A 26,544-nucleotide genomic window follows, 5' to 3' on the forward strand; every position below is an offset into this window, starting at 1 on the left:
TTTTTTCAGAGTGTTAAGAAAGAGTAGGAGTTTAAGAAAACTAGGGTTTTCTAAAACTAGAGAGAATAAATACAAAAATATTGTGTTGCAGGCTAAGCGAACTAGAGGCCCCCAACGACGGATTTGGTCATTATTTCAGGTGGTGTACTGGCAAGTCCTAAGAACACTCTATGCTTAATATCAGTCCTCGATCTTCTTTTGTTTTCGAGTTATTCAGGATAATGTAAAATAATCAGCGTATCATTGAAAGTGGCATATTTTGTAAACTGTACAAGTTAGATTAACGAAACAAAATTATATTTGACAATAATAAAATAGGCTACAAAATACACATTTTTAACCCACGTCATGTACATATACTTCATTGTGTAAAAAAACAATTTATTTTTCTTCAGATTTATTTTTTTACTTTTCGCGGAGGTACACCTCCAGAAAAAATATGCATGGATAGCCACCAGTACCCGCTACATACACATATAAAAATATTTGCGTAAATCTTCGTGCGTCATGTCAAAAAAAAATCGAATAAGTAGTTAGGAGCATATGTAAACAAAGTACTAGTGCAGGGTGTAGATAAGTTAGTATGTAGGTGTGTAACCTTTTTTTATAAACCTATTTATAATGCATCGACGATGACATGTCAACGTTGATAGTGCATAGTGTTCTTAGGACTTGCCAGTACACCACCTGAAAGAATGACCAAATCCGTCGTTGGGGGCACCTCTAGTTCGCTTAGCCTGCTAGACCCTTTTTCGTTCGCCTCAGCGTTAGTGCGGCGGTTCATTATTGTGATAAAAAAATCGATCAATATCAATAGTCAATGGATTCCAATCCCTATTGTTTTGCCCTACAGGTCCTCGACCCCGACGAGCTTCCTCGGCGGGCCCGCTACACCATCATGGTGACCGCGTGCCTCCTACTCTTCCTCTGTCTGTTGTTAGTCGGCGTCACCTTGCGGATGGCGCCTCTCATTGATGATATGGGTAAGTACATAACTTAATCAAGCATCAAATGCTGTGTTATCACGCAGACCTGTAAACGGAATGGTGACCGCTTTCGGACGAAAGGAGCGCCTGACGACACTCGGAAGATTGCGGATATTCCATTTTCGAGGGTCTTCTCAACTGTATTCAAGTATCTTATGACACAAAATTTCAATATTCTTTAGGTATGATTAACTTTTCATAACAGTTGCCATATATTCGCTATGTCGCGGGCATTTGCTGAAACAACTAAAATTTTCCTTCTTATTTGATTCAATCAAGGGTCCATTTATTTTTCGTCGGAAGCGATTTTATTTGAAATTGAGTACCTCAATTACTGCTATTGTACTTTTTATCATCGTTTAATGGACGTTTTATGGACACCTAAAGAGATAACTGTGTCGCAAGCTATTTCCGACGGTAGATGAAGCTGTTAGAAAAATAATATAATGTTTTACACACGACAAGTAAAACTGTTTTATGCCGCAATTACCTGACTTTAATTTACTTTATTTAAGCAATAAAAACACGGCTTATGGTTGCTCTTTGATAATTGTCGCCTACTTACTTAACTTTATTAAAATTAGAATGAATATTAAGTAACATAAGTAATTAAAAGCCAAGCTCTTGTCGGTGGTGCAATCGCCACTGTTGTGTCATCGTGGAATATGGCAGCAACTTCGTTTTTCATGTGACTGAGATTTCCTCTGTAATTTTTTCCCTAAATGTTTTATCAATTTTTTTTTATCAAATTTCAAATCAACATAAATAAAGAATTACTCATGCTTTCACAGTTAACTTTATTTGAGCATTCCTATTCAGAATAAATTTAGTTATGAATGAAATTGTGGACTAGAGTTTTTCCGTATCAGAATGCTGTACAATAAAGTGCACGGGAGGCACATTTTATTATAAAACCTGTCGGTTCCTGTTTACTATTCTTCACCACACCAGCTCGTAAGAGCTCTTTATTCTTTAAAAACTGATGAGAAAATTGCATTATATCCACAAGTGGCAATGTAATTTGAAATCAAAAGCCACTTAGATCTTTTTAGAATGTCATGATGTGGGGTATAAATATTTTACTCTTCACGTCAGCATCTCGAACAAAGGTAATTTTCTGCTTAAAAACAGTGTGCAAAATCGCATTTTGTTCACTGTTTTTAAGCAGAAAATTACTTTAAGTGATCTTTATATTCGGATGTCATTTTAACGTGCGGGGCCTAATAGAAGTTCGAAATATTTGAATTCTATTGTCTTTTTCCTTTTCACGTCATTAGCAAAAAGAAAGAGACAAAAAAGTGCACAGGTACGTAATTCAATGGTATATTGACAGTTTATCATACACCCCCGAAATAAGTCAGACCGCATCGTTCCAAAACACCCTAGACGAGTCTTCATTCGTATTAAATAAAAAAATAAATAAAAGTATAAATTATAATATAAACACCGTATTTTACGTATTTTATATACAATCAAACAATAAGCTACGCAATTGTTACGCAAAGTAAATAATTCTACTTTTAACGATCTCTACTATAGTTGACAAATAAATGTATCCGCAATTCGGACCGCATTTTATAAACTTTTTTCACAAAAAAAAGTTGTCCATTGAACTGTTAATGAATGATTGAACTGTTCGTTATTTCCGCATTGAAATTTCTTTCCATTTATTTTATTGTGGTAATGAAACTTAATTGTTAGAATACCTTAAGAAAATATGAGTGAAATAGTGATGAAGACGGATTACATTTTTTCAGGTTGTATCTTTACCTTGCAAATATTTTCACAGCAGTGATGCTGTCGTGAAATTTTTTGTGTACTATACGAGATCAAAGTTATTTACATCCCTTGCGGTTTTGAATCCCTTACGACGCTCAAGATTCTAAATTAGATTTACTCGCTATGCTCGTGAATCTATTATAAAATCTTTTGCTTGCACGGGACTCAAAATAAGCACTCGAAGAAATATCAAACTTTGCTCTCTTGTTGCACAAATAACTATTGACCGTTTCTCACCATTTAGCTAAATTGAGTTAATGAGAATGGTTAATGTTCATATCTAATAAATTATTTTCCATGTCTAATAAATTTTTAGTTAGTCAATGTGAAACATTTTATTTTACGTTAACATTGAGAAATGTTGTGTTACGATATAATTGAATAAAATGTTCAGTGGAAGTCAATAGGATGCGCGGGGTGCGGAAGAGACGCGGAGACGCGTATGCCGCTCGACTCCCGATAGTCCCGTATCGTCATTATGTATGCCAGGGTGCCAGAAATTAAAGATATTAAGTTAGTGTTTTACCTACATTGGTATCATTCTTTTTGGTTTAGTTTAAGATAAGATAAGATGTTTATTTGTAAAGTCATGTACATAAGATGTTATTAAAGTTATACAGTAAGCTTCCATGACACCCTGTCAGGGCACACAAATTGTCTTATATCTAGCTTAATACTAAATTACAGGCTATGCATGCTATTATCTGTAGTATTTTCCATGTGTTTTTTTACCATCATCCTAAAAAATGCAATATTCAGTAACCAAAATGGTTTCTTTACAAAGTACAAAAGTTATTTTTTTTTAGCAAAACTAGAGAAAGTGCAGTTTAATCTTTTCTCACGTTCATTATTTTTGTGAAAAGGGATATAAATTTTTCACAAAAGTCAGGGCAATTTAAATGAAAAGTTATAATTCATCGGTTAAACTATCTAAACTAAAAACAAAAATCTCATTTCTTTATAAATAATGCAGAAAAAACTTTGATTGGAACGTTTTTCGGCCATACTGAAAAATTTCATTTTTTGAGTTTAACACATTCACACTCTGGAGGCACAGATATTTTTCAAATAAAGTTTTTGGATGGTCGTCTAACAAAAAGTCCAATAAATGTTTTATTCGTACCATCATTTTTCATCAGTTAAAAAAGATAAGGGTTTTTTGAAATCAGAAATTCTAAATATTTGGATTTCCGTGGGTTATTCTACTGTGTATCCATGTGTCAACATATAACGTAAACGGGTGTTTCATGTAATATATTCAAACATTCCAACGTCCGAAGTATTTATAAAACTCTGCAAAATTTCCGCTTTTCGTATTAATTAAACTGTAAATTGTCTACCTATATATTCGTATAGTGATAAAAATTTAATTGAGAACCTACAGAATCAGGTAGGAATAGCGACCTAATAACTTTAGGTAGTCTCAATAAAATAACATGTATGCTAGTTTTAAGGTATTTATTTATGGGGCAATAGTAGCCTGAAAATAAAGATTTTCATTTACTCAATCAAAATTTCATGACAACATATGTACCTATACATTTACTATTAATTATTTACAAATAAATAAAACTCTTTGTGTTTAAGAAAAAAAGGGGACTACCGGTTCTCCGTACAAACATATTCCTCTCTGGACATTTAAAGGAAATATTTTTGTGTAACACTAGATGTTTATAAACTATAGTTATTGATTTTAATTTTCGATTTTTGATTTATAAGTTATAAGTGTTAGAAGCGAAAAACTAATTCCATACTCATTTTTAAAAGCTACTATGGTCTTAATCAGCCCTTGGCTGATTTGCTACTTAACAGATTACAAGACCTTCAGCAAAATTAAACCGACAGAAACGTCGGTATTTGTTTTGTATTGTTGTAAACACCCTTTACGCTCTATTGAAGTTAAATTAACGTTCAGAAGCAAATAAGGATTTTAAACTCGCAATTTCGAAAGACAATCGAATTAATTCAATCCTCTTCGAATGTTTTCATTTCTGGAAATGTAAACAAACAACTAAGTTGTTTAATTTGGATTATAGCCTACATCAGTAGGTATATTTAATGTTAATCATAACATAAAATATATGCGTATATTAACTACTCTTTGATCGGAATTCTAAATTCCATTGAAAATTATTTGAATGCGAAATTGGTTGGTTCTTTTTTCAAAGTGCTAAATATTGAAATAAGATTATACATTTAAACATACATAAGTTAGGTTAGTAACCAATGATATTATATAACTATAGATAGGTTATAATAATACATAAGGAGCAAAATAAATAGTATGTAGACTGTTAATCAAGGGATGAAAGGCACTCATTTCTGCAGAGATAATTTGGCTCTCAAACCCAATAATCGCCAATAATCCGAGCCAGAAAGGGCTTTCACCCGAGTTAAACACTCTATTTTTCATTTTTAATACGAGGAAACAATGGCCCACTTTCAAAGCATGAGAAATGAAAAAATACTTTCCTATTTGTTTAATTACCTGTGAATGAATATTTTTTGTTAGTTAATTTTGCGCGCTGGACTTCGTGATAGCGTACATGGAAGATAATTATCTCACACGAGGATGCCGAAGACCGGGCAAAGTGGAGAAGTTTAAGTAGGAAAGCGGACCCTGGTGCTAGGCCGGGAAAACGCTGTGTTGAAGAAGAAGAATTATTTTCGCATACCATTTGTATTTGTTACGCTCATTGTCGGACATAAGCTTGTCTCTCTATCTCTTGTGGTGTGCAGGAGCTCGTTAGTACGTGCATATCCCTCGCGTGTCTAGGCGCGACTAAAGGCAACTTGTACAATTTGTACAAGGTATGTGCTTCAATTTTGGAACGCCTGTAACCTATCTGGAGTTATAGTAATAACACGTGCTCACTCAATTCATAATAAAATCGGATGCCCTTGCAGAATTGAATTAAACTCAAATTAAATGGCTTATTCGTGAATGCGGGCAATGATCGAGATTATTTTGCATTTGAATATCGGGGAAATCTGAAATTCACGATAACAATTATTGTGCATTATGATAAATCGTAAGATAACGTATAATACTCGTAATTGTGATCACAGAAGCGTTATGTGGGTTAATAAAAACAACGGTTAAAAATATATCAACAGTGCACACAATAAAGTTGTTTAGGGTTTTTGATGCGACTGTTTTATGCAATTATATTCATAAATATTCAATAAGTATTAATTTATATTATTCAAGTTAAATCGTATGTTAAGGCACTATAGAATTATTATTGCAATTATTAGATTTTTTTTGCATGGACTAATAAAGCTTTTTATATTATTATTACTTTTTATATTATTTTATACAATTGAAACCAAATAAAATGTATTAACAAAACTGATTAACAACTGTAATATTTGCTTGAATTGTGTGCAAGCATTTTTATAGTCCTTTATTTAATTGTTAACAAAGGAAATAGTATGGAACGCTCATTTGTTTCCTGCATAGAAAATGTATGGCGTAGTATAGTTGTTTAATAAAAACAGACTTAGTATAATATAATATATCTTGTCTCTTAAACTTTCTTAGGCCATTTAGTGACTGAAGAATTCGGTTACACATTCACGATATATTTCTTAAACAAGATTATAACTACGTCGAAACGAAACGGTTTTTATCGCGGTTTGTCCAGTGAACAGTGAATTTCCGTAAATCGGCCATCGGAACCCGTGATCGGATTAGCAGCCCTGCGGTCGTGAAGGCTCGCCCGACACAACTTACCCAATAAACATCGACAGCAAAATGTTACTTACAGATTATGACTGGTTTTTATTTAACTTTCTCTTTATTGCACACCTACAAAGGGAAACAGAAAAATACTATTGATTAAAGGCAGTCAACAGGCGGTATTATGGCTCCAAAGCCAACCAGGCAACCTTTAAGTAACAAAATCAGAGAATTTTGTTCTTAAAAGTAGGTTTATGAAGCCTACTTCAATCTACAGTATACATGTTATATTTGTTTGTCGAAAATCGTAATAACTACTTGATTTTCAAGTACGTTCACACCACATTAGGACCCTTTTTCAGTTGTATTTGACATGATTTTTATCTCATTTTATCACGACCTTATTCATTTCACGCGCAACAATAAGTACAGTCAGCATCAATAGAAGCGGATGAAACCTTATATTCATAGAAACCACCCATGACTCAGGAACAAATATCTGTGTTCATCACACAAATAAATGCCCTTACAGGGATTCGAACCCGGGACCATCACTTCGCATTGACTAGTTTGGAAATGGGGACTAAAAGCGCCGAAAGTATCTGATATCCTGGATACGTTTTCCAAATACAGATAAATCTCTAAAATTCACGTTCCTAAGTATATCTTTTACGGTCTTAATTGTACTACATAAATATAGAACCATCACGTTATGTTAAGCTGTTACAGAATGGCAGATACTTTTGAAACCTTGTTTGACCCGCTACTTTTGATGCTGACTATACCAGTGAAATGCCTTACGAAAGATGTTTTGATGGCATTTCGTCAGCACCATCAGCGTGAGCCGCTAAGGCTATCAAATTGCTAATGGGTACAGAATCGGCCCCCATTGCGTCTTTGTCAAACGCATGCCTCACATGCTTTAGCATAATAGTGCATGCATGCCATGGTAATTCATGTGGCATGCGCTTGATTAATAACAAATTGATCGTTAAAGGTGGAAGTTGAAAATTAGAGAACACTATTACATACTTACCATTTAATTTTACTGATATACATTCATAGGCACATAGTTATAATATGAGCTAAATGAAAATTAATAATTTCATCTTATCCGTAAGGAAAGTGGGTTTAACTATTTATGGCTTGGTAGTTCAGTTATTGGAAGCCTTCAAATAAGGTTGAAGATGCTAACCATAGGCGTAGTGCTTGTATTTACTCGCTTTCCATCGTTCACCTGAATCTGATAGCCTATGTAGGAGAAGCGGGTAATATAACTTTGTAAGGCCATCACTATGACACGCGTCTTAAACTTAAATGCAGTTTCTGATGCACATGTAATACCCAAACTTAACACTGATATTGTATCTCAGCTCGCGTAGTCAACATGCCAATCGTTGACGCTCCGTAACCGAAACGCAACTGTTACTGTCGCAGTAATATGGAAGAGTAATAGAGAGAGATGACTACTCTACGCTATGGACCGTTAACGATTGGCATGTTGTAGCAATCTCGATGTATATTTAAAAACGATACTGCCGAATTGGTGGATAAAAACACTTGTCATAAAATAAGCCGATATTTCTTGAAAACTGTAGCTACTCTAGCCAGCCTTTTTGTCAGTAAAAAAGATAGGTAATCAAATTAAGAAAAACACCAACATAGATGTGATTTATTTATTTCCAACATTATGCAAGTTTACAGTTCACGACTATAACGCTTACGCATTACAATAAATTACAATTCAATTATTTTTGTATGAAGACTTATGGTCTATATTTAAGTTATGTCTGCATGTATATTATTAAAAATTATCACAATAATTTGTACACTAACGATATATGAGAACCCTACCAATTAGATTCATTTTTTATTAAGACTGAATTTGTTTAAAGTGGTATTTACTCTAAAACCGTAAGAGTTAGCGTGCTAGCGGTACTACTCTACCAGACATAACAACCGTATGTTACATTGTAAAGTTTGTTTGGCAAATATGTCCAGTTAAGTTTCTGTTCAGCTGATTGTTTTTCCAGATGGACGTCCCTTAATATGCTACACGTGCCTACTGGAATAAGCACCTTAGCCCAGCAAGAAATGTGTTGTAAACCTTAATATATTTAATTTTATTTCAGGCATGGAGCCCATATTATGTTAGTAATACAATGTGCTTATGAAACGTTTGTGCATGATTATATTATGAATTTGATTACCTTTATTTAACTGAATATATTATTAACATCTATAAGTACTGTACGTTACTAGATACATATATACTAGTATAGGTTAGGTTATATCGTTAATCTGCTTTTACGATACGTTTTTTCGGCTCTACGTGGTGTTTTTATAGAATTCCGTTCGGGGTATGGCTAAGTACATTTAAGGAAACGAAATGGCATAGTTAATTTTCACAATTTTTTTTTTCATAAAAAATAATAAACATTAGTACCTTCAAAATGGTGTTAATTAGAATACCTAGAACTTAATTTAAGCTCAGGAATGCACCCATGAAATTAAAGGAGTTCAGTGTATAACTAATTGGTAAACAATGCTTTTAAGCAACAAGATCACCTTTTGTTACTATTTGCATTTAATTGTGCAACCAATTTTAAATAAATAACTTTGCAACAAAACAAAAATTTACAATCTTCATAACAGGTAAGTACTTGCATAAAATATGACCAGAGCATTATTTTAGTGCAGTTTTGTAATAATGTCAATTTTGTACAGCCAGCATGTAGTGGATAAAACAATACGCCTAATGTACAGTCGCTAACAGATATATCAGAGCAGCCAAGGTGCTCACAAATATCTGAACACTCCTCTATTGTCAAGGCGTTAGAGTGCTTGTTCAGATATTTGTGAACACCTTGGCCGCGCCACTATACTTTTCTCACTAGAGATAAAATCTCTACAGTTTTCTTTGAAATGTATCTTTTACAGTCTAATTGTTCTACATATATACACATATCTCTTTTTTTAAGCTGTTAAAAATGGTAGAAACTTTAAACGCGTAGTATGATCAGCTAATTTTGATTCTGGCTGTACTACCTTTCATATTTATTATATTAAACAAGATCCAAGTTTCACTTTTGCTACCGTTCTGTTACGTTCAAGTAATTTGATAGAGCGTTCTCCAGTTATTTCGCGGATATGAGTCCATAGTGCGGGTTGATGTAGAGCTCCCTACACTTTATTAAAATTTCAATCTCAAAGTTAAATTATGTGAAAGTACATGTAAACATAGACCTCGGGTATAGAGTTTCTTGTATTTGCTTTGGTAATAGTCATTTAAAGTTATAAGTTTCTTCGGAGGTCGTTTGGTTAACAATGGTCCGAGTAAAACTAATATTTTGAGGGTAGACTGGGTAAATGTTGGTTTTATTCATGCCATGTTTATGTTAAAAACTTAAACTGTTGCACTACGCGTTTCTGGAAATGAATTCTTACATAAAACTTAAATTATTGTACAACCCCAGTTGAAATTGAAAACATACATATTTCGACTTTCACGAGGACTATTTATAAATAACTTTACTATTTTAAATACTTACTAGCCAACTCTAGTTACATTGCTATTTTAAGTGGTGCCTTACATGGATTTGCACATAGTAGGTTAGCTTACAGCAGTTTAATAAGAAAGATGTTCTAGTATATTTATAAAAATACACATGGAAATACGTAGTGTAATTTTAAACAGTTTTACAGAGGTGAATCATGATTTGAAAGATTAGAAAAAAGCCGTTCAGGGCATGTAATGGCCCGGCCTCGAAGTTTTTGTAGCTCAGTAAGACTAAAGTGAGCTATGTATAGAGCCAATGTTAACATTAGAATCTAAGCCTCATACTCATTTAATAAATTAATTACAAAAAGATAATCTGAATCGACTGATATGAGAGTATCATTTTTTTTCAAGAGTGAAAATTCATTAGAGTAGCAAAAAAATACTATAATTATCTCTTATACTTCGGCTTTGACACCTAAATATATTGCAACAATAATGGTAACGTTTTATTTTTAATTACATATTATAGGATAATGTTTAGGATTTTTATTAAACCGTTTCAGGGTGAAATTACTGAATAAGAATGAGGACGAGTATAATTTTAATGTTATCATTAACTTCATAATTTACTTTAGCACTTACCGTGCTATGAAAACTCAGAAGCCTGGGGATGTCAATGTTAGCGCGCCAAAGTTCGCCAAATCCAAAAGATGTCACCTACTTATGTCGTTTAGTATGCATTTTGCTAAGCCCTTCTTATGATAATTTATGTTCTTTTTCTTATTTGGTCAGAAAATTCTTTTAAAATATAACTTCAGGTGAACTTATATTGACATTTTGCAAACAATGCCACAAGCCAGACAGGTAGATAATATTATATACCTACCTATCAATCAAAATTTCCTCTCAGACGACCCATTTGCTAAATAGTTACACGAGGTTTAATTCTCAAATTGATTTTATACAAGTCAAATTATGTGTATTATAATCCTACCTATTTAGACTGTGAACTTAATTACAAGTTTGACTTTGTCAACAGCAACTCGGGATTAATGCTTGATATTAAACTAGCGAATGTATCACAGAATGAGTTATTAAAGCCACTATAGTGATGGTAAATTGTTGGGAAGTCGGCTGTGTATAATCACGTCTCATTCAGTGCGGGTTAGCTCTCGGTCGAGTTGCTGGAACCCGGAGTTCTACCCGACATTCATGCGATCTGCATTTTGAATTAGTATGACCATGCTGCATGTAATTACAAAGAGAATTAGAAATAGAGGTGGATTGTCAAAGAAAACTTTGTAGCCATAGTAAATTTACTGCCATCTTTCAAAACATGATTAAACTTTTAGAACGCTATTTGACTTTAATCCTTATCCTTTCACTATGTATTCAATTTGTAAAAACTCAAAAAGTGGGTCCATCTAATAGATCAAAGGCCAAACATATGGCGGCATTGTTTCGAGCGATGGTGCCACAGCCTTTGGGTAGTGCCCGGTAAGATGGCGCCACTTTTTGATATTTAACAAATGTAACACATATCTGTGAAACAATGAGGATCAACGTCAAATGGCGTTCTAAAAGTTTTAATCATGTGTCTAAAGACGGCAGCAAATTTACTGTGGCTATAAAATTTTCTTTGACAATCCACCTCTATTTCAAATTCTCTTTGGTAATTACTACCATCATTGTCATTACTAACTTCGAATGCATAAGTATATTATTGTCATTTCTGTTTTATGAGGATTGACAATACCTACTTATGAACGAATAAACCTCCTGGAACTCGAAATTCACTAAAGCCCGACCAGAAATATATGATCATTGTCAAGAGGGCGCTGCTATTCTCATTCTCATGTGACAGTTCAGTTTAGTATAAAAATTTTATTTCCAATGAAATTCCGCAATATGGCGCGTGATCATATATTTCTGGTCGGGCTTTAATTCCAAAATACATTTTGAAAATAGAATCACTGAATAAAATAAGTAGAATTATCGTGATTTTCAGTTTTTAATATTTATCTGATACCTCCGTCATAGACAGCATATAGTACATTACGATACAAGTGCGAAAAATAGGAAATTCGAAACGAGTGGCGATAAATTAAAACACGACCGAAGGGAGTGTTTTAAATCGACACGAGTTGCGAATTACCTATTCGCACATGTATCGTACAACGTTTTACAGTACATATGGCCCTTTAAATGTTCGACACAGTAACATAATATGCTACTTCTCGCACTAGTGCTATAAAGTAGCCCCATATGTACTGTAAAACCAGTTTTTTATAAAAAGGAAAGATATTTTTAATTTTGGTCTTTTTTTTTACAAGAATGTGGAAAACATCGGAATGGCAGAGTTATCAGCAATTTAAAGTTCAGCATTTACAAACACAAGCGCAAGTAGAAAAAATTCCTTTGTAACATTTTTATTTGTGTTTGCGCTCGTTTTCTGCGTAGTGGATTTTTATGTTATACGGGCATGTGAGGTTTATCTTGTTAATAAATCTCGCTAGTTCTGCAAATTGCGTTATTTTTCATATATTACAAATATTAAACCATATGTTAGTAGGTATTTATTTGCATATTTTATTCATTAAAGTAATTAGACATAAGCCATATTATAATGTATCATTTTTACGTGACATTCATTTAGCCTCTTTACAATGACATTACGGGAAATGGTCATTTAAATGCTTTGAATATATAGCTAGCTATAACCCCGACGGATTAAATATATAAATATAAAAAAGCGGCCAAGTGCGAGTCGGACTCGCCCATGAAGGGTTCCGTACCATTTATGACGTATTAAAAAAAACTAATTACTAGATCTCGTTCAAACCAATTTTCGGTGGAAGTTTGCATAGTAATGTATATCATATATATTTTTTTGATTTTTCATTCTGTTATTTTAGAAGTTACAGGGGGGGCACACATTTTACCTCTTTGAAGACCTATACCCCACACATGGGTTTGATGGATTTTTTTTAAATTTTATGACGTATAAAAAAAAACTACTTACTAGATCTCGTTCAAACCAATTTTCGGTGGAAGTTTGCATGGTAATGTACATCATATATTTTTTTTAGGTTTATCATTCTCTTATTTTAGAAGTTACAGACACACACACACACACACACATTTTACCACTTTGGAAGTGTCTCTCGCGCAAACTATTCAGTTTAGAAAAAAATGATATTAGAAACCTCAATATCATTTTTGAAGACCTACCCCATAGTATGGGTTTGATGAAAAAAGATTTTTTGAGTTTCAGTTCTAAGTATCGGGAACCCCCAAAATTTATTGTTTTTTTTTTTTCTATTTTTGTGTGAAAATCTTATTGCGGTTCATAGAATACATCTACTTACCAAGTTTGAATAGTATAGCTCTTATAGTTTCGGATAAAAGTGGCTGTGACATAAACGGACAGACAGAAGGACATGACGAATCTATAAGGATTTCGTTTTTTGCCATTTGGATATAAAAAGGACCTTTTGTTGTATACGAAAAACTTTTTCGAATTTCGCATTTTAAACCAAATGAAATACTTAACGTAAACATTGGCTAAGTATTGTAAGGCACTGTAATCAGCCCGTCGGTAACTCACAAAGAGGAAATGTTGAATTGTATATGTATAATCCACACTCAACCTAAGGGTACTACCACATGACATGTGTTGAGAGCGCGTCAACAAAACGCGTGTGTGCAACTTCATGGAGTTGATTCATAAATAATCGTATCGTAGCCGTTCAAACACTGACGCGCGTTTTAATCCGATGTGCGTGAAAATTACACTAATGTACCCAGAGGCCGATTCTGATTTATAGTTTGTTGTTGTCATCAGGCATCTCACCCGCATCAATAAGTGTTCCTCTTTCACGATAAAATTAAATTGCCTAATTTAGAAACGCTCTTTGTAACTTAAATACGGAAATGATGGTCTTTCTTGTCAACATTACGGCGTGATAAAACGGTGCCTGTAGTTTTCTATCCCGCGATGTTAAAAAGTGACAGTTATTAGCACTACACTACGCTACACTTTTTATAATTACTTTCCATATATTATAGTTCGATATATTGTAATTTTGAATAACGTAATAAAAGGCATACTACTATATTACCTAATCAACGACATGCATAACTGTATTCTTGGTATAATCGTTATAGGGTATATTTACCGGATCCCTTTGTTTGACATAATTATTGAAAACCATAATTGATAGTCAGATTAACATTAGTCATAACTCTGAAATCGTTTACTTGTCAGGATTTTCGTAAGGTTATCCTATCGCTAGGTTAGGTTTGTGTCACGCCAATCCTGAAAAATTATGCATTTTAGAGAAAAACCAAATTATGATTAACGAAAATGACTAAAAACTTTATTGGAAACAAAGGGGTGCTATATTTACACTTGGTCTAATATACACTGCAGCAATTATGAAATACTCTGAAATTTTGAATTTGTTCGAACTAATGACCTTATATAATTATACATGCATACATACTTACATACATACATAATAATATGTAGGTCTCAATAGAAATAAAAGGCTCCCAAAAAGTGGGTTAGGTTAGGTTAGAACTGCGACCCCGTATAAAAAGTAATGTTTTTCATTGTATAAAGTATTACGTTATATTAAACTATAATATAACAAAAACCACACACAATATGTTTTTATACCAGTTAAAAAAAAGTACAAAAATAGGCATTATGTTAATTACGGTTTAGATTAAATAATAATATAACGAAATCAAACTATAATAATAATTACATTATAACAAGTCGTATATGTATGTAATAGCATTATGGCAAGTATCTGATAGTTTTTTTATAATTATATTAATAATTACATACCCTATCACGTGGATAAAGCCATCCATAATATGCTTGCTGAATATTATTCAAAAATACCTATCAAGTAACTATAGCTGTAAACCTAGCGTCGTCGAGTTTTATTATTAATGGGCAGAGAGATTAAGAATTGTCTAAGCACTACAGGCTACCAAGATAATTATGGCCGTGTTTACCGACGCAAAGGAAAGGCCAAAGCTTTAGACACTTATCACAATTATCTGCATTCTCTAAAGGAGCTCTAAATCATAGATCACTAGCAAAGTAGACGGAGCAGGGAAGAGTTGTTCTAGAATAGCATTCATACTTATTATTATTTTTAATAATGCAGCTCCTATCCGTTGAGCAACCGCTCATCAGTTGCAAATAGAGTCACGGTTAAACGTCGGTTATAAAGGTGACAAATTTGTTATAAATATCTGAACATGCACTCTTACGCTTTGAAAATAGAGGCATTTTCAAATATTTGTAAACTCTTGGTCGAGGAATATACGAGTATAAGGTGCCTGTAACTTGTTTCCTGTATAGGTATGTAATAAAAAAAGATACCTACTTTATAACTATGCGACTAGTTATAATGTATATAGGATGTTAGGAGATACTCGTTTAACCATTGTAATGAATTAATTTTTGCTAACATCTACGGTAGAAGTATCTCAGTCATCTATATGAATTAAAAGTTTTTTAGTTACTTAAGTGTAGAAATGGGACATATTTTTGAATTTAGCGTAGAATACGGAGCCTATAAAGATACGTGTATTTTAAAAACGCCAATATTTTGAAAAATACACATTATTACACAATTTTTCTTCAGTGATGATTTGATGATGATTTTTTCAGATGCGCTTAAAATAGAAGATTCAAAAACAAAAAAGTTTTAGACAATTTTGGAGTTACTTGTTTTCTGCTTAGGGCAGACGTGTTCTATTCAAAAATTAAGACTATATATTTGCGTATAATAAGAGCATATGTATATATATATTTGCGGTGACTACGATGCCTCGTACATCCTTCATAATGCGCAGTCTAAGGATGTAGTCTAGTCTGTGCTCTAAACAGCCAGGTATCCAGGCTGAGTGACGTTATCGCGCCCGCTGACTTGCAGGGCCCGACGTGAACCATAATTTATCTACCTCACAACATTTGTTTGGAGAAATTTTAATTACATCAATTCACTCTGCCTTTTTTCGCTCTCGATTAAAAAGATGAGTGGTTCGGCCTCTCAAGTCAATTAACGCTGAAACATTTCTGTGATTCAGAAGGTTGAAGGTTGAATTAATTTTCTGGAGTAGTATTTCAATGTTTGAACTAATTATTAGATTTTTGATTAATATTAAGTAAATACTCTCATAGAATCTCTCTTGTGCGAATATAAAGTACGAATTAAATTAGCAACAATTGTTTAGTTCGAATTGTCGTCATGATCTTGGGCTGCTGATTTTAAATCAATTGGTGTGCGTCTTGCTTGTACTGCAGTTAGTTGCTACGGGCGTTAGGGCAGTTAAAGACTAGGGTATTTTTCGTTTCGGCAGTACGAACTTAGACGCGCGTTACATTTCCCTATATTTGGTTTTTACTCGCTTACGCTCGCTTTGAAACGCCAGCCTGAAACCGCACTTGTGTGATGTGAATGATCAATATCAAAAAATATCAAATTGAAGTCTAATGTCAAGTTCAAACGTCGGTTCCTATTACGTGACTAAGAGTATTACCTGTACCCCTAGTGTAAATAAATTCGATTTCCAAACGTGACGTACGCGTTTGCGTTTAGTCTCATTTTGTATTGAATTTCGAAAGAGCGCGCCAAGCGGGACGTTTTGGAAACTCAAAATCCTATACAAAATGACACTTAACGCAAACGCGTTCGTCACGTTATGATGTCGATCAAAGTTACACTAGGGGTACTGGTTTACTCACGTGCCGGTCTCACATTATTTAACGTAATTCGAAAGCATAACAGACAAAGCAAAAATTGTTTCAAATAGAGAATGAATTTGATCTGGAGGCTAATTCGAACTTACATTCCGATGTCAAAGTGATATTGTTTTGTTATCCCTTGCCCGCGCGTCTCGCTTGTGCTTGCATGTAATATCAACAAGTATGAGCGTAATACATGCCCGAATTATAGCAAAATGACATAATTTTAATACCAGAGTGGACGTTCTAATTGACATTAGTGATTGTTGCATTGCTGTATAATTACTCTGATGCCAAAGCTTGTGAAAACAATTCAATTAAATACTTTTAATTTATATATTTTGCTAAACATCTACAAGTGAGTGTGATCGAAAATGAATAACAATGGCGCCATTATACTCGTAGAGGTCTCTATCGGGTCGCGCTGAATGCCTGCGCGGGACATCTGACATTCCTTCTGTTGTCCGGAACAATGGTGACAAACAAACTGGGATAACTTTGAGGTTATCTTTTCAGGCAAAGTACGTAACGTTTGTGTCATTATGCAAATTCGGTTCTTAAGTAATTTAGGCATATAAGGCCGTATCGGCCCGATTCGAAGAATGATTAAGACACGTTTAAGATCTTGGAAAGATCTTTAAAAGATCGATAACGACATATCAAAATTGACGTTTATTTCGATTCCGCTGTGATCCCGATAAGATCTATCTACGATATTTCTAACGTCAAAGTGACATTGGTTGCCCGAATTGAGCTGCTTCTGTCAATTATACGACATACAAACGATATCTAAATGAGAAATTATCTAAACCAGTACTTATCGTTATCTTATCTTTATCGTATCTCATTCTTCGAATCAGGTCAATAGTATCACCATATCATGGCTACATGGTGGAGGCGGATCTGCGAGAACTTCGAGTCAACATTGGCGAGAAGTCGCACAGGACCGAGAAAAGTAGCGCTGTCTTGTGTCGGAGGCCAAGTCTCATTTTAGGTCGCTGGGCCAACAGAGTAAGTAAGTAAATATTCATAAGCAGATAAACATTCTTAAGGTGGTTCGATTTCCATACAAAAAACGATTGCGATTTATGAAGTCATTACACATTATTACTACATAAATATGTGCGCATCTATCTACTTTCGACTATTAGTTTGCGCTAAATTGATAGAAAAACTATGTTTCATACAGAAACCACGCAAAAAAACGTTATATTTTTCTATCAAAGTAACACCAAAATAACGTTTTTTGCGTAGTTTCTGTATGAAACATAGTTTTTTTATCAATTTAGCGCAAACTAGATGCGCACATATTTATGTAGTAATAGTGTGTAATGACGTCATAAAACGCAATCGTTTTTTGTATGGAAATCGAACCACCTTAACATGATTGCCGATATTTTTGTCATGCCGCCCGATTTTTATTTAACACCTTGTTACAATTTTAATCTTACTTTGTTGATACGACCTTGAAGATTGCTGATGCTGATTGGTACAGTCAGCTGCAGAGAAAAGGTGCCCACCTGCATAGAAGTTTGTATGCAAAGGTGCTAAGCGAAGCTGACTATACAAGTGTACATACGAAATATTTATAGTTAAATTCGTGCGGTAAACGTACGCTAATCACCAAGACGATCGTCAGGGTCGTGTCATAACCAGTTCAAAATTGTAACAAGTTATTTATTCTGAATCCTCTTGCTCGTTTGGTAGCTTAGAAGACGTATTTCAACGAGGCAAAGAGTTGGGTGCGACATACCTTAATATGTCAAATTTCTATGACAAAAGTAACGAGTGATCAAAATCTTAATCAAAACTAGACTCAAAAACCTCTAAGTACTTTAATTCAGAGCACGGCGAGATCTTTCAAAAAACATTTCGTTTAGTATTAATTCGGCAACCCTTGACATCTCCGGAATATAATGTAACATTAAGCTAATGTTTTGTAGGTAAATGAACTCGTGCTTAAATGCTAAGTAGTGCAGCCTAAGATTTATTACATATTAATCAAATGAACCCAACAAATGTCTTTGCGAATGTGCACACTACCCACTTTAAAATTACGCTAGATATTTTTATTTTTAGTAAACACCATTTGATAATGCTTGCGTTTAATAAAAGGCACCATTTCACTATTTCGTTTGTCGAGTTTTGAATATCCAAAAATCCGTTAAGTATTTTGCATTGTCAGACTGAGACTAAATTTATAGAAGTATAGGCTAAGAGTCTTAGTCTATATTTAAATATAGTTGTTATCAAAAGGTCTAAAAGAAAATGATTTTTACCTTTTGCCTTCTATTCGCCCTTTTACCCAGAATTCTATTCTTAAATCTCAAATACAATCAGCGGATTTTTATCAGCCCCCGCGAAATAAAAGCTACTCGTAGAAGTATGAAAGAGTAAAAGGGCTATTCAAGTGGACCGTTCCAATATTTATTTGGGGCTTACCCCAAGAAATGAGGAATGTTTTCGGATCCGTATTTCAACCACATTTAACAGCATTGATCAATAGCCATATCATTTATTTTTTGTTCTATTTAAGCTTTATTGCACATACAATTATAAGTACAAATGGTGAACTTAATGCCATAAGGCATTCTTTACCACTCTTCACTGGCCAAAAAGAAACGCTTGTCAGGTGCAGACTTTATAATAGATAAATTAAAACGATATCACTATCTACTATTTACAGAATAAATACTAACTAATAAACTGTGAAATCATAAACTTAAACATATACTTTGTATGATATACTTACATAAAAATCAACGTATATACATTATACTCGTACATTTACCTATTTTGAATGATTATTTATAAGTGCATTTTGCAGATAAATGCATATAAATTACTATTTTATATCTTGAGGAATTACTTTATTGTTTAGTCCACATGTTGGAAAATGAACCTTGCAAGAGTCGCGAGACTCGCAAGAAACAAGCAGCTTTCTCTACAGTCTGCAAAACTATTAGCCTAAGCACCCTTGCATACAAATATGTATGTATACAAAAATGTAACAAACTAACACTTTTACTGAGTGTAGAGTACATACAAATTGCAGCACTTCTAGTTTCCCGAAAGAGAATATTTAGACGTCCCTTTTAAAAATCGTTCTTTGAAACACGGGCCACTGATGATTATTATTGCGGATAGCTTCTTTACCTACGTTTTATTAACTTCAGGTTTAAAATTTTAACCTGACACGGTAAGGTTTCTAGTATAGAATAAAAATAACTACTTCGGCCTGGTCGATAGCAACCGCCTTTTCAAGCTCGGCTCCAGAGAATTGGCAATATTAAAGCACACTGCTACCCGTACCACCAGCGCTCGTTTAATGAATGTTAAAGGCGAAACAGTCGTAGGCGCGCGGTTCCATTTTTGATAGGATCAAGCCAAAGTTATGAGCTGAATTAGAAATAGCTCTGGCAGTGAGTATGTTTGATGTTATATGTATTAGGTACTTTGCTTATTTTGTTAAGAATAGATAAGATACGTTTGCTGTCCAAGAATAAAGTGATTTTACATTTACTCGGGTCCGATTGTTCAATAATATAAGTATATATACCATGAACTTAAATTCTAATCATTTTATTACTTGTGGGAAAAAAGAGGATACTTATCTTTTTCAGACGATTTTATCTGACGTCTAATTCATTCAGTCAATTCCAACCTTAATTAGTTTATTTGTCAACATCTCTCGTTCTTAACGAATAACTTTTGTCAAACCATTTTCTACCGAAAACCTGGCATTTCCCTGCACAGCCAAAATGTGTAGCGATGCATATTGTCGTAAGAATTCCTAGGGAAGGCTACATCGCTCGCGTAGCACCGCCACCGAGCTACGCTGCTACGGCGTAGCAACGTAGGCAGAATGTGCGGTATGGCTGTTGTGTACTCCAATCAAAACGATTGCCCTTGTTTTTTTTTTAATCGTGAAGTCATATTGACATTGTTTTACAATTAAATTTGATACGCTGTCCTATTCACATGTAGGTAACGAAATGCGTAACCGTGGGAGGTAATTACTCGTAGGTATTAAGTTCTGCCGTGGGAGTATATTTGCACCGCCGCCGAGGCCAATTTAAACATTCTTGTCATTTGTGCGTGCATTGTGTGTGCTCGTACTCATCGCTGTAAAAATGAACAATTATAGTAAAAATAGTGTTGATGCTTACATCTACAAAAATTAAAGCGATTTTTGTTGTTTTGGTTGATTGTTTTGTATTTTGAGTTTAAGTCATCATCATCATTTTAGCCTCCAGTCGCCCACTGCTGAGCATAGGCCTGTCTTTGTGTACGCAACTTATCCCGGCCCTGAACTCCTGAGCTAGTCGCATCCAGAAGTGTTCCGCGATTTTTCGAATGTCATTGAGTTTAAGTAGGTAAGCATCGTCGTCTCCCGTAAAACGATTATTAAATATAAATACCTATAGGTAATTAATACTTTTTGCTCACATTAGCCATGAAAAGCTACTAGTTTTCAATAGTCTCTCTGTAATCATTTGGATAATAGTGCAATAGATGGATTCGTATCTTTGAGGACCTCCCCTGACAAGTCAGCCATCAAACTCGTTCATCTATATTGATCACTTTCTAGCCTCTTCAACAATGTACTTGGCAACAAATACTTTGTTGAATAGGCACACAGGCACAACAAAGTATTTATAAATATTTATATATTATATATATATCGTTGTCTAAGTACCCTCAACACAAGCCTTATTGAGCTTACTGTGGGACTTAGTCAATTTGTGGAATGATATCCTATAATATTTATTTATTTATACATATTTTTGGAACGTTGTCCGTATCGATATTTTCAGAAATGACTGTATCTACATGGCACTATCTACCCGACAAATCAGTTTTTTTTTACTGAGTCTGGTTCTGGATTGGATACGAATTAAATAATTGCTGCAGAATGCCCTAATGATATGGATTTGAATATGAATCTAATTACCTACGCCAGACCACAACATGATTTTACAGTTATCATTCTGTGCGGTGAAATGTACAATTTAGAGCTATTGTCTGGCAGAATCGAAGTAGACATCATATTGTTACGATTTTCATACAAATAATAAGTGGATTCAAACATTATTTATAATAATTTTAATAGGTCATTAGACTCTAAATTAGAACTACATATTTATTTGGCCTTATTTATTGAACTCAGCTGAACAAATCACTTTGAGATAATTTGCAAATACGGGTAATTACGGGAAGGTTAGAATTATTTAAACGCACTAATAAAAGGTATTTTTATTTTTATTTATTATTTAAAACTTTATTGCACAAAAGAAAAACTTAATGTACAAAAGGCGAACTTAATGCCATGGGGCATTCTCTACTAGTCAACCTTAGGGCAAAGCAGAAAAGATTGTAGGCGGCGCGTTTAAAACTGAAAGAAATTGTTATTGAGCGAATTAGAGTCCTAATACACATAAATTAATTATAAACTACTTAAATACCTAAAGACACATACATACATTACATAAATAAATAAATATACATATATATATATATACATATATTGTATGTATTCGTGGTATTGTTATAAAAAGTTGGGGCATAATAATTATAACATTTAATCGAAACTATTATTAACTTTTACTATTAAAGTCAATGTTTTTCAAAATGATCAACATGAAAAATAAAAATACAAATTATCACACACAAGTAAAAATGTTTTTTTTACTGTTTATATTACAATTTACAAGGCAAGCAGAAGACATGCAGTTAATCGGGAACTTTGCTTTTCTTATAAATAATTTCGGAATCATTTTATAGTCCATGTCATCGACGATGACGCGTAGATTTGACAACTCTAACCTTTAATAGCATGCATTAAGATTCAAGGCATGTGTCTTCGTGAATGACACGATCTATACTTCAAACACAATCTTTACTGTTTTCGTAAATAATATAAAAATTATGTGATTACATTAGACATAAGTTTTATTCATAATGGAGAAACTCTACTCATTAGGCTAGATAGATCGCGGTCATCAATAGTAGTGACAGGTCGGAAGGGGGATGCATTTATCCCATGTTATTGGAGTTTGCAGTAGGTACAGGTACACCCTCTCACCATTATGGCGCCACATGCGTTATGACGCGTCCTTATATGAGTCGGATAATAATTTTGCTATAGGTAAACAACTTAAGTAAGTCAATTGTTGTATGTAGTTGTGACGTATTCGAATAGACAATACATGTTTAAAAGACACACACAAACAAAACAAATGTCTATTCGAACACGTAACAACTACATACAACAGGTGACTTACTTAAGTTTTTTACCTATACGACATTCAGTTAAAAGTTCAGAAGTGTACGTGCGTCACGACCTTAAATATTTGGTGAGTGATATGGTTTATTTTAATGTTAATTCTAGAGCCCCGACTTTAGTACAAGCTGTGGGGATGTCGTAATAAACGTCATATTTTAAAAACGTATAATTGTTACAGGTTCATCTTATATAGTACTTAGTGCTTAATGATTCGCGAATCTAAAATATCCGAAGAGCATTTCGCTCCAAGATTTTTTTCGTGGTTTCGTATATTGGTTTTCTACTATGTGGACGTAGTTCCGGCATTCTGACAATATTATTTTTAACACTTAGAAAGAACACAAGTCGTTACCAAACAAAGCCATCTATTGTTAGTTTCCTGTACTTTTAAAATCACATTTAGCATTCGTGTCACGTATCGCGCGGTTTGCCGACGTGCTGTCGGCGACGACGCGGCGGCGTGACGACCGGCTAACGAGGTTCAGCGACTTGACGGCACCCACTCGTTTAGCTTAATCGCGTCCAAGTGCTCATTAGAGGTCCTTCAAGCTTGCATAGAAAATGTAACCGTGCGAATGAAGTGCCAATTTGTGTGGGGTTTAGTTCGCCGTCTTACTCGTACAGGTACCTACGCCGTAAAATTGTAAATTGCGCTCAGGGCGGTTCAAAAGAGACTTTTAAGGGCAACAAATAGTTTCTAGAGATTTTTCTGCACACCCTCCAATTTGTGTAGGTACTAAACTTTGTTACCAACCTAAAATTATAATTCTCTAGCTGCACTCCAAGGGGTAGTTCAATGGGGGTTAATGCGAACAAAACGACAATAAACCAACGACAATGTCACTGTGTCCTTACAGTTTCTTACATTTTGTTCCTCGGTTGTTCTTCTTTGAAATTATGACGTTTACTTAACACTTACACAGGCTGGGCTGTCAAAATCGTTGCCAACTTAGCTTGGTCTGACTCTACAGACCCTGTACTGACACAGAAATTTTAGTGAAACTGTGAACTAAATAAAATAATTATAGCCTTATGAATTAAAAAATTGAAAATTTAATGTTGCTAACTCTTTATGCAAATTAAAGTCACTTTCTATTTAATTCAAATCAAGTATCATATTTTTTTCCAAAAATATTTATCGTAAACAATGTGGTTAGTCTTCGCGACCGAATGATTGCCTGGAACCGCAAATCCCCATCTCCGGCGGTTCCGAGCTGTCAATTTACCTGGACATAGCGGACATTCCATAATCCAGATGACAACACCATGGCTCAGATAATTGAAACGCTTCATCATGCTATTTAAATTTATTACTGTTTGTTTTCTGCATTGATGTCAATTACAGTGATAAATGATAAAGCTTATATGCACAGATACCTACTTGTTTATACTTTTTTAGAAAAAAAAATGAAAGATACCACTTATTATTTATTTACATTTAGCAATCATATGAACTATTTATAATTAAAATATGTAGTTGTGTAGTTATCGGGATATTGTTAGTTTTAAGTTTTTGTAGGTATAAGAAGATAAGTCTATAGGCCGACTTAATCTTATAAGATATATGGCTTATAAAATAAATAAGATTAAAAAAAAAGATATGTCTATAGTCTTTGTTACAACATCAACATATTTCAACGTAGGTAGGTAATAAATTGCTCCCACTAGTTACGTGTTATTATATATAATATATTAGGTACGTAATCTAATGGTGTCTTGTTATTATAGTTAGCTTCCGGAGATGATAATTATTTTTCTTGTCTGGAATTATAATTGTGACAAAGGTAAGTAAGTTAGCATGTTACAATTACCTTAAATGTGCAATAATATACAACTTTTTTATAGAAAAGTTTAATTTCTTTCAATACAAATAAAAAAATGCATTGCGTTTTCAATTATTTTAATGTGGATGTCGATTTCTTGTGTTGCCTAAATGCATAGTAGTTAAGTAACCATTCGTATTAACGTTTTATAAAGAATAGCTGATTTGACAAGTTAAGAAACTATCATATAGACCCGAATGCTACCTATAGTATATGACTGATACCTATATAAAAATATACTGGCTGGAAAACCGATCGATCAAGTTCCAACCAACTAAACTACATTTACACATCAGCCTCACATATAAGGCGTCTAAATATCCTGACTCCTCACTACTAAATAATTAAGCATCTGGTTTCTTCATGAATAATACATCGATAATCCGTGATCTAGTGTTTGTTGGTGTTTAATACGCCCAGGGCTGTAATTCTAAATGCTTTGCAAGTAAGGGCGAGCCGCCGGCTATGAGGGCCTACCCAAGTTGACAATTTAAAAGAAAAAATGTATTAACTAGGATGGCAGATGCTACGAAAATTCACGTTACTATTTCTACACGCCGTCTTCTATCAACGATTATCATTTTGGCTAGGCCCTTGGCCAAATATTAGATTAGGTATGATAGGGTACCGATATTACTGTAAAACTACCCAACTATGGTTCAACGTCACGCCTAAACAAAAGTATTCAAGATAACTATATCTTTATTTATAGGCGTGATTATATTAATTTGAAAGACGCAGTTCTGAGGCCAGATATTTTAAATAATAAGAGAAATTACTCACACAAAACTAAAAATAACATTGGTTTTTATATTAAATTAGGAATTGAAACTGTAGACCATACTTAGTTATATTGGATTATAATTTATATCATCGTACGATATCGAATAAATAATAATAATATCACCTAAGAATATTCAATTATTTTTGTTTCACTTTAAAGAATCATTATTTAGTCTGTCTAGTACAAATACTCAAAAGGTTAGCGCCATTATCTGATATCCTCGTCAGTAGGTGCACAACAGGTTATCTTATTAGCGTCAAACCCGTGAGAATTCAGTCATGACGTTGTTTTTGTTTACATACAGGTGTTTGTTGACTATTCAGCGACATAGCGCCTAGCGTTTTCGCGTCTAAATTAAAAAAAGGCTTCTTTGCGCAGTCTCGATATCAAATAAATAAATTAAGAATTCTAGAAGCTTAATTGATAACAAAAACTCTAATTAAAGTGACAAATAATGAAGCAAAATACTCTAGGCATTGTCCATCTAGAATAAGTAAGTTGTTTACTGGGCAAGGCTCACAATAAGTGTACTTTTTATTAATATTTTTTTCCTGGACCTAGCTTTGCGTTATTTAAAGAGTTCCAGAAAATTTGTTATAGGGTTTCTGTATACGTTTATTATTTATTTGTGCTCTTCTGTCCTTGAAACAATTAAAACTTTCAAAAAGCCGCCAGAAAAGTTATTTTCAACAAGCTACATTTCAGTTTCATAGTAAATTCAAGGGTTTCGACTCCAATTTGAAGGCATTTTTTAACATGAAGGTCTTGGCACATCTCTGTATCTTGGTTAATGAAATATTCTGCATCATATGTATTCACAATTCATTTATTAGATAATACAGAAATTAAAATATTATGTTTATAGAAATGTCCCCATTTGGATTTCACGTATGTTATTTGGTATAATTTTGATTTGAAGTATAAGCAACACCT

At 33.7% G+C, this 26,544-nt stretch overlaps 1 protein-coding gene across 4 annotated transcripts in view; it reads left to right on the forward strand.

Annotated features, from left to right (window-relative positions):
- Positions 1-26,544, forward strand: part of LOC133520638 (atherin) — a 229,496-nt gene that overhangs the window by 109,981 nt on the left and 92,971 nt on the right. For all 4 annotated transcript variants that reach the window (XM_061855180.1, XM_061855179.1, XM_061855183.1 and 1 more), the window contains one exon: positions 854-983. In XM_061855180.1, coding sequence (XP_061711164.1) covers positions 854-983 — 130 coding nt within the window. The remainder of the gene's footprint in view (positions 1-853; positions 984-26,544) is intronic.

Source organism: Cydia pomonella, chromosome 8 (genome assembly GCF_033807575.1).
Source record: "Cydia pomonella isolate Wapato2018A chromosome 8, ilCydPomo1, whole genome shotgun sequence".
In the NCBI taxonomy this organism is placed as follows: domain Eukaryota; kingdom Metazoa; phylum Arthropoda; class Insecta; order Lepidoptera; family Tortricidae; genus Cydia; species Cydia pomonella.